A 9,782-nucleotide genomic window follows, 5' to 3' on the forward strand; every position below is an offset into this window, starting at 1 on the left:
CCCGCACCCTAAATCCCCCCATTTTTCCCCAAAATGTGCCCCCCGGACCCCAAATCCCCCCATTTCTCCCCCAATTTTGCCCCCCAGGACCCCAAAACCCCCATTTTTTTCCCCAAAATGTGCCCCCGAGGACCCCAAAGCCCCCAATTCCCCCATTTGTCCCCCCCCCGCACCCCAAACTCCCCCATTTCCACCCATTTTTGCTCCCAGGACCCCAAAACCCCCATTTTTTCCCCAAAATGTATACCCCACCACCCCAAATCCCCCCATTTCCCCCCCATTTGTACCCCCCAGGACCCCAAAACCCTCATTTTTATCCCCAAAATGTGCCCCCCCCTAGTTCCCCCATTTCCTCCAAAAAAATCACCCCGACTTCCAAGGCAGCCTCTTTATTGCATTTTTTTGGGGGGGGGGGGCAGGAAGGGGGGTCACAGGGCCCCCGGAGAATTTGGGGGATCCCAAATCGGGGGGGGGTCCCCCTATTCTGGGGGTCCCCAATATTCTGGGGGGGGGGGGGTCCCCAAATTATGGGGATGACCTGTGGCTGCCTCCTCATTTTTGGGGCCCTCTCCCCGCTTTGCCCCCCCCCCTCCCCGAGTCGGGGGGGGCTGGTCGGATCCGGGGGGTCCCCAATTCGGGGGGGTCCCCAAATTTGGGGGGGTCCCCAAATTCGGGGGGGGGGGGTCCCCGTTTTTAGCCCGGGGGGGCCTCCCCCTTCACCTGGCGACCCGCGGCTGCCTCCCCGCTTTGGGGGGGGCTTTTCGGGGGCCCCCGCAGCCGGGGGGCTTTCGGGTCCGGGGGGGGGGGTTCCCAATTTCGGGGTGCCCCCCCCGCTAGACGAAGGTGAGGTGGCGGTGGGGGGGGGCACCCGTAGCGCCCTTGTGCTCCTCGAAGAGGGCCTCGAGGCGCCGCAGGTAGAGGCCGTGCCAGCGCTCCACCGCCTCCGGGGGGGGGCTGGGGGTGCGCGGCAGCACCAGGGGGCCCCCCACTTTTTTTTTTTGGGGGGGGGGGGGTCAAATTAGGGGGGAGGCATCAAATCCTCCTCCTCCCCCCCCAAAAAAAAGCCCTCCTAAATCCCCAGAAGTCTCCCCAAATCCCCCCAGAGACCCCCAGTAAGGTTCCCCGATCCCCCCCGAACCTCCCCAGAACCTCCCCCAAATCCCCCCAACCCCCCCAAATCCCCCCAATCCCCTCAGAACCCCCCAAAACCCCCAAATCCTCCCAGAACCCCCCCCCAAATGCCCCCAGACACCCCCAAATCCCCCCAAACCCCCCAAAAGTCTTCCCCAAAACCCCCAAATCCCCCCCCAGACCCCCTCATATCCCCCGAGAACCCCCCCAAATCCTCCTAGGCCCCCCCAGAATCCCCCCAAATCCCCCCAGAATCCCCCCCAAAATGTCCCCGAGGCCCCCCCAAACCCCCAAATCCCCCCAGACCCCCCCAAACCCCCCGGGGGGGGCTCACCCACGGTGTGCATGGGCTGCTGGAAGGGCAGGAGACCAGACCCCCCCTTACCTCCCCAAGGACCCCAAATCCCCCCCCCAGACCCACTCATATCCCCCCATATCCCCCCCACATCCCCCCCCCAGACCCCCCAAACTCCCCATAGTTCTCCCCCAAATCCCTCAAATCCCCCCAGACCCCCCCAAGACCCCCAAATCCCCCCAGATCTCCCCCAACCCCCGCCAAACCCCCAGAACACCCCAAAATCCCCCCAGACTCCCCCCCCAAACCCCCCAAATGCCCCCTCAAACCCCCAAATCCCCCCCAAATCCCCCCAGACCCCCCCCAAAATCCCCATAGTTCTCCCCCAAATCCCTCAAATCCCCCCAAACTCCCCCTCAAACCCCCCAAATCCCCCCAGACCTCCCCCAACCCCCACCAAATGCCCCCAGAACACCCCCAGAACACCCCAAAATCCCCCCAGATTCCCCCCTCGACCCCCCAAATCCCCCAAACTCCCCATAGTTCTCCCCCAAATCCCTCAAATCCCCCCAGACTCCCCCCAAACCCCCAAATCCCCCCAAATGCCCCCCCAACCCCCGCCAAATCCCTCCAGAACACCCCCAGAACACCCGAAATTCCCCCAGACTCCCCCCAAACCCCCCAAATCCCCCCCAAATGCCCCCTCAAACCCCCCAAATCCCCCCCAAATCCCCCCAGACCCCCCAAAATCCCCATAGTTCTCCCCCAAATCCCTCAAATCCCCCCAGACTCCCCCCCCCCAAATTCCCCCAAATGCCCCCTCAAACCCCCCCAAATCCCCCCCCAAATCCCCCCAAATGCCCCCCCAGACCCCCCCAAATCCCCTCCAGACCCCCCCCCAGACTCCCCCCCCCCCGGGGGGGCTCACCCACGGTGTGGATGGGCCTTCGGAAGGGCAGGAGCCCGAAGCTGTACTGGAAGACCCCCCGGGCGTGAAAAAGGGGGGGGCGACCCCCAGGGCCCCCTGCAGCCGCTGCTGGAGGCGCCGCAGGCCGAGCCCGGCGGGTTGGGGACCTGCTCGAACAGCTCGTTCTCCCCGAAGGAGAACACGGGCACCAGGGCGGCCCTGGGGGGGGAGAAATTTGGGGGGGGGACACACGTCAGGCCTTCCCCCAAATCCCCACGCACCCCCAGAACCGCCCCCCCCCCCAAATCCCCGCGCAGAATCCCCAAAGGTTCCCCCAAATTCCCCCACGAGCTGTCCCAAACCCACCCGAATTTCTCCAAATCCCCCATGAAGTTCCCCCCAAATCCCCCCAGCCCCCCCCCCCGACCACCAACCCCCCCCCAAAGTTCCCCCAAATCCTCCCAGCCCCCTCCCAATCCCCCCAAATCCCCCGAGACTCCCCCAAATCCTCCCAGAACCCCCCAAAAAGTTCCCCTCAAAACCCCCCAGCCCCCCCCCCAGAACCCCAAATCCCCCCCGAACCCCCAAACCCACTGAAACCCCCATTAGGCTCCCCCAAATCCCCCCAGACTCCCCCAAATCCCCCCAGAACCCCCCCATAAGTTCCCCCCATATCCCCCCAGACCCCCCCCCAAGGACCCCAAAGCCCCCCAGATCCCCCCAAACCCCCATAAGTTTCCCCAAATCCCCCCAGGCCCTCCCAAATCTCCCCAGAACCCCCAGTAAAGTTGCCCCACCCCTTCGGAACCCCAAATCCCCCCCAGACCCCCCCCCCCCCCCAAGGACCCCAAACCCTCCCAGACCCACCCCCCAAATCCCCCCAGAAGCCCCCAGAAAGTTCCCCCAAATCCCCCAGCCCCCCTCCAGGACCCCAAAACCCCCGAAATCCCCCATTAGGCTTCCCCACATCCCCCCAGCCCCCTCCCAATCCCCCCAGATCCCCTCATAAAGTTCCCCCAAATCCCCCCAGACCTCCCCCAGGACCCCAAATCCCCCCAGACCCCCCCCCCCAAAGGACCCCAAACCCCCCATTAGGCTTCCCCAAATCCTCCCAGAACCCCCCAAATCCCCCCAGACCCCTCCCGATCCCCCCAAATCCCCCCAGAACCTGCCCATAAGTTTCCCCCAACCCCCCCCGACCCCCCAGCCCCCCCCCAGAATCCCCCATAAAGTTCCTCCAAACCCCCCCAGCTCCCCCCCGGACCCCCAAACCCCCCATAAGTTTTCCCCAAACCGCCCCATAAAGTTCCCCCAAATCCCCCCAGCCCCCTTCCAATCCCCCAGACCCCCCCCAAATCCCCCCAGACCCCCCGTAAAGTTCTCCCAACCCCCCAGCCCCCCCCGGACTCCCCCCCCCCCCAACCCCCCCCACCCCGCTGACCCGTGCTCCAGCGCGATGCGCACGAAGCCCTTGCGCCCCAAAAGCTGCAGGCGCAGGGCACCGGGGCGGGCGTCCAGCGACTCGGGGGGCCCCCCCCACGGCGATGACGGCCACCTGGCCCCCCCCGGGCGGCTCAGCAGGAACTCCAGGCTCGCCTTCTCCGAGGACACCAGGCCTAGAAGGGGGCGGGGAGGACACCCCAAAATTGGGGGCAGCAACCCCAGGGGTCCCCCGTTGCATGAGGAAACTCCAAATCCCATTGAGGAGCCCCCAAATCCCATTGAGGAGCCCCCAAACCCCATTGAGGAGCCCCAAATCCCAGTGAGTAACCTGACAAATCCCGTTAAGGAAACCCCAAAACCCCATTGAGGAACCCCAAATCCCATTGAGAAGCCCCCAGATCATATTGAGAAACACTAAATCTCATTGAGGAACACCAAACCCCACTGAGGAACCCCCAGATCCCATTGAGAAAACCCCCAAACCCCACTGAGGAACCCCCAAATCCCATTGAGAAGCCCCCAAAACCCACTGAGGAGCCCCCAAAACCCACTGAGGAACCATCAAATCTGCAAACCTCACTGACAAACCCCAAATCCCATTGAGGAACCCCCAAATCCCATTGAGGAACCCCCAAACCCCAGCGCTGGGGGTTTACTGGCGGTTTTGGGACCCCCAAACCCCAGCAACACCCCAATACTGGGAAGGGGACCCCCAAAGGGCTACCAGGGCCCATTTGGGGACCCCAAAACCCCATCAGCCCCCCAATATTGGGGAAGGGGCCCCTAAAAGGGTACTGGGGCCACTTGGCGTCCACATTCAGGACCCCAAAACCCCCAAAGCACCCTGATATTGGGGAAGGGACCCCAAAGGGGTACCAGGGCCCATTTGGGGACCCCAAAACCCCATCAGCCCCCCAGTATTGGGAAGGGGACCCTCAAAGGTCCTGTATGGGACCCCAAAACCCCAGAAGCACCCCAATACTGGGGAGGGGACCCCCAAAAGTGTACTGGGGCCCCTTGGCATCCACATTTGGGACCCCAAAACCCCAGAAGCACCCCAATACTGGGAAGGGGACCCCTAAAAGGGTACTGGGGCCCCTTGGGGACCCCAAAACCCCATCAGCCCCCCAGTATTACAGGGGGGACTCCCAAAGAGTTACCAGGGACCCTTGACGTCCACATTCAGGACCCCAAAACCCCAGAAGCACCCCGACACTGGGAAGGGGACCCCTAAAGGGTACCGGGGCCCCTTGGGGGACCCCAAAACCCCATCAGCCCCCCAATATTGGGGAAGGGGTCCCTAAAGGGTACCGGGGCCACTTGGCATCCACATTCAGGACCCCAAAACCCCAGAAGCACCCCAATACTGGGAAGGGGACCCCCAAAGGGCTACCGGAGCCCATTGGGGGACCCCAAAGCCCCCCGTCCCCCCAGTTTGGGGCCCACCTCCCGAGAGCATGTAGTCGCGGAGCAGGGGCAGGCGGAACCAGCAGGGCAGGGTGAGGAGGTGGGGGCGCAGCCCCGGGAAGAGCACCCCAAACCCCGTGGCCTCGGTGCAGAAGTTGGCGAAGGCGCCGGCGGCCAGGACCCCGTGCGGGTGGAAGCCGAAGACGTAATTACGGCGGGGGTCCAGCTCCGCCGTCCGCACCAGCTACGGGGGGAAACGGCATGAAATGGGGCGACCCCAAACCCGCCACGGGACCCTAAAGGTCTTCGGGAAGCCCCGAAGCCGCTGAGGAGTCAAGGGAATTCTTGAAGGGTGCCCAAAGCCCTTGGGGAAGCCCCAAATCCCATTGATAAAACCCAAAATCCCAGTGAGGAGCCCCCAAATCTCATTGAGGAAACCCCAGATCCCCCTGAGGAAACCCGAAACCCCATTGATAAAACCCCAAATCCATTGAGGAAACCCCAAATCCCATTAAGGAACCCCAAACCCCATCAAGGAATCCCAAATCCCATTGAGGAACCTCCAAATCCCACTGATAAAACCCCAACCCCATCAAGGAATCCCAAAACCCCATCAAGAAGCCCCCAGATCCCATTGAGGAAACCCCAAATCCCACTGAGGAACCTCCAAACCACACTGAGGAACCAAAAGGCCCCTTAAACAACCCCCAAACCCTCCTAGGAACTCCCAACCCCCTCGAAGAACCTTCAAAGCCCCTTCAGAGACCCCAAAAGCCACCTTATGGACCCCAAAACCCCTTCGGAGACCCCCCAAACACCCTGAGAGACCCCAAAAAGCCTTCAGCAAACCCCAAAAGCCCCCTTACAGACCCCCCAACCCCTTCAATTACCCCGAAAGCCCTCCAGATACCCCAAAAACCCCTTCACGGACCCCCAAATCCCTTCAGAGACCCCAAAAGCCTCCTTACAGAGCCCCAAAACCCTTCAATTACCCCAACATCCCCTCAGAGACCCCCAAATCCCTTCAGGAAACCCAAAAAGCCCATGTACAGACCCGAAAACACATTTAATTACCCCCGAATCCCCTCAGGAACCCCAAAACCCCTTTAATTACCCCCAAAACCCCTTTATTTACCCCCCAAATCCCTTCAGGCACCCCAAAACCCCTTTTATTTACCCTAAAATCCCCTCAGGAACCCTCAAGCCCCCTTTATTTACCCCAAAACCCCTTTATTTACCCCCAAAATCCACTCAGGGACCACAAAACCCCCTCCAATTACCCCCAAATCCCCTCAGGAACCCTCAAATCCCCTTTAATTACCCCCAAACCCCCTTTATTTACCCCCAAGCCCCCTTCAATTACCCCCAAACCCCTTTATTTACCCCAAAACCCCCTCAGGAACTCCCAACCCCCCTTTATTTACCCCAAAACCCCCTCAGAAACCCCAAAAACCCCTTTATTTACCCCAAAACCCTCCATAAGCCCCCCTTGGGGACCCCCATTTGCCGTCCCCCCGCACCCCCTCGATACCCCCGAGGATCACCGAGATGGGGAAGTAGTCCCGGAAGTGGTGCCAGAGCGTCCACCCGCGCACCCAGGCGGAGCGCCGCCCCCCGCGGCACGGCGTCTTCCGGTCCGCCACGAGCCAGGCACCATAGAGTAGCGCCGGCGCCCACAGCGCCCCCTGCAGGGCGAGCGCCCACAGCACCGCGCACACCTCCCCTGGGGGGGCACGTTTTGGGGGGCCTTTACGACCCCCCCGGCACCCCAATTTTATGGGACCCCCTAAACGGGTTGGGCTCAGTCCAGGGTTTCCGCCGAGCCCCCCTAGTGGGGTTTTAGGGGGGGTTGTGTTTTTTTGGGGGGGGATAAATGGGGGGTAGGGGGATGCACCACTTTTTCCCCCTCATTTCCCCCCCCCGTGTGCCCCCCCGTGTGCCCCCCCTTGTGACCCCCACACACTTGTGCCCCCCCTTTTTGTGCCCCCCTCCCCCAAATATCGCCTTTATCGGGGTCTCCGTTTGCTCTCAGGACCCCCAGATCCAGCCCCCCCCCCGCCCCGAACAGGACCCCGGGGTGCCCCTCCCGATATTGCCCCCCCCCAAAAAAAGGGGGAGGGGGCACAAGGACCCCATGACCCCCCACACCCCAAAATGTGCACAGCAGCTGCCCCACGACCCCCCCGCACCCTCCAACCCCCCAACCCCCCCAAACTCCCCTAAACCCCCCAAACCCCCTCCCACCCTCTCCAACTCCCCCCTCCTCCCCCTAAGCCGGGCCCCCCAACCACCCCCCCCCCCATAAAATAGGGGGTTCCCCACCACAATGCCCCCCCCGTGACCCCCCACCCTCCAAAAAAACCCCCCCCCAACCCCCCCCCCCCAAACCCTCCCTCCAAAAAAACCTCCCAACCCCCCCCAAAACCCCCCAGCCCCCCCCAAACCCCCTCCCACCCCCTCCAACTCCCCCCTTCCCCCCCTTCCCCCCAAGCCAAGCCCCCCCAGGCCCCCCCCATAAAAAAGGGGGTGCCACCCCCAAAGTGCCCCCCGTGCCCCCCCCACCCTCCAAAAAAACCCCAAAACCCCCTAAACCCCCCAAACCCCCTTCCCATCCCCTCCAACCCCCCTTCCCCCGCATTCCCCCAAACCGGGCCCCCCCAGGCCCCCCCCATAAAAAGTGGGTGCCCCCCACAATTCCCCCCCCCGTGACCCTCCCACCCTCCAAACCCCCCCCCCAACCCCCTAAACCCCCCCAACCCCCCTCCCACCCCCTCCAACTCCCCCCTTCCCCCCTTCCCCCCAGCCGGGCCCCCCCAGGCCCCCCCCCCATAAAAAGGGGTGCCCCCCACAATGCCCCCCCGTGACCCCCCCCCCCCCACCCCCAAACCCCCCCACCCCCCTAAACCCCCACAAACCCCCTCCCACCCCTCCAACTCCCCCCTTCCCCCCCTTCCCCCCAGCCGGGCCCCCCCAGCCCCCCCCCCATAAAAGGGGTGCCCCCCCCCAGTGCCCCCCGCGCCCCCCCCGTACCGAGCAGCAGGAAGCAGAGCACCCAGTGCAGCACGGCCGCTGTCTGCAGGCGGCGGCGCAGGGGGAGCCGCAGGGGGGCGAAGCGCAGGGGCATTATTTTTGGGGGGGGGCAAGGGTATTTTTAGGGGGGGTAACGGTTTTATTTGGGGGGGGCAGCGGGAAATTTGGGGCTCCCCTTAAGGGCTCCCCCCCCCCGCCGCGGTTTTACCCCTCCCCTGCCCGCCCCATCCCATGGGAGGGGTGGGGGAATGGGGTGAAAGGGGGGGAAGAGGGGGGGTAAAAGGAGGGGTGAAAGAGGGGGGGTGTAAAAGGGGAGGGTTGCAAAATGGGGGTGAAAGGGGGGGTTGTAAAATGGGGGGGGTGAAAAGGGGGGTTGTAAAAGGGGTTATAAAAGGGGGGTGAAGGGGCGTAAAAGGGGGGCTTAAAAGGGGGGTGTAAAGGGGGGGGGTTGTAAAAGGAGGGTCAAGGGGGGGTAAATAAGTGTAAAATGGGGGGTGCTTGGGGGTCAGAAATAGGGGGGTGTAAAATGGGGGGTTGTAAAAAGGGGGGTCAAAGGGGGTGTAAAATGGGGGTTGTAAAAGAGGGGTAAAAGGGGGTGTAAAAGGGGGGTTGTAAAAGGGGGTCAAAGGGGAGGTAAAATTGAGGGGTAAAGAGGGGGTGTAAAATGGGGGGTTGTAAAAAGGGGGGGTCAAGGGAGGTAAAAATAGGGGTAAAGGGGGGTTGTAAATGGGGGGTAAAAGGGGGGGTTGAAAAAAGGGGGGTAAAAGAGGGGTTGTAAAAGGGAGGTAAAGGGGGGTAAAAGGGTAAAGGGGGGGTCAAAGGGGTGATGGGGTTGCAAAATGGGGGTGTAAAAGGGGGGGTGTTAAAGGGTGTGTAAAATGGGGGAGTTGTAAAAAGGGGGGCTCAAAGGGGAGTTGTAAAAGGGGGTGCAAAGGGAGGGTTAAAAGGGGTAAAAGGTGGGGGTGTAAAATGGGGGGTGAAAGGGGAGTACAAAAAGGGGGGTGAAAAGGGGGGTGTAAAACTGGGGGTCACAAAATGGGGGGGTTGTAAAGGGGGGGATGTGCAAGGGGGGCCACGAGGGGGTTGTAGGGGGAGGTTGCAGGGGGTTGTGCAAGGGGGTTGTGCAATGGGGCGGGGGGCGGGCACACGCTGCGACCCCAGGGGACGTGCACGGGGGGAGAAGGGGGGGGGGCACGTGGACGGCGGTGCAAAATGCGCGTGCAAGGGGCACCCCAGTGCAAATGCGATGGTGCAAATGGGCATGCAAGGGTGCAAAGGGGTGTGCAAGGGCTGCAACGGTGCAAACGCGTGTGCAAGAGTGCAAATGCGCGTGCAAGGGGTGCAGTAGTGCAAGTGGGCGTGCAAGGGTTGCAGTGGTGCAAGTGCACGTGCAGGGGTTTGCAACGGTGCCAGTGGGTGTGCAAGGGCTGCAATGGTGCAAGTGCAATGGTGCAAAGGGGCGTGCAAGGATGCAAATGCACATGCAAGGGCTGCAGTGGTGCGAGTGCACGTGCAAGGGCTGCAGTGGTGCAAGTGCAATGGTGCAAAGGGGCGTGCAAGGGCACAAGT

The 9,782-nt window shown here is 62.7% G+C and overlaps 1 protein-coding gene across 1 annotated transcript; it reads right to left on the reverse strand.

Moving 5' to 3' along the window:
* Positions 1-833: 833 nt before the first annotated feature.
* On the reverse strand, positions 834-8,363 carry LOC136787833 (2-acylglycerol O-acyltransferase 2-A-like). The gene is given in 8 exon segments (XM_066985176.1): positions 834-988; positions 2,355-2,432; positions 2,435-2,479; positions 2,482-2,552; positions 3,775-3,949; positions 5,223-5,427; positions 6,728-6,906; positions 8,214-8,363. Coding segments are annotated over 8 exon segments (1,002 nt in total). The 5' UTR covers positions 8,308-8,363.
* Between the last annotated feature and the right edge of the window lie 1,419 nt (positions 8,364-9,782).

The sequence above is a fragment of the Anser cygnoides genome, chromosome 31 (genome assembly GCF_040182565.1).
Source record: "Anser cygnoides isolate HZ-2024a breed goose chromosome 31, Taihu_goose_T2T_genome, whole genome shotgun sequence".
Lineage (NCBI taxonomy): Eukaryota > Metazoa > Chordata > Aves > Anseriformes > Anatidae > Anser > Anser cygnoides.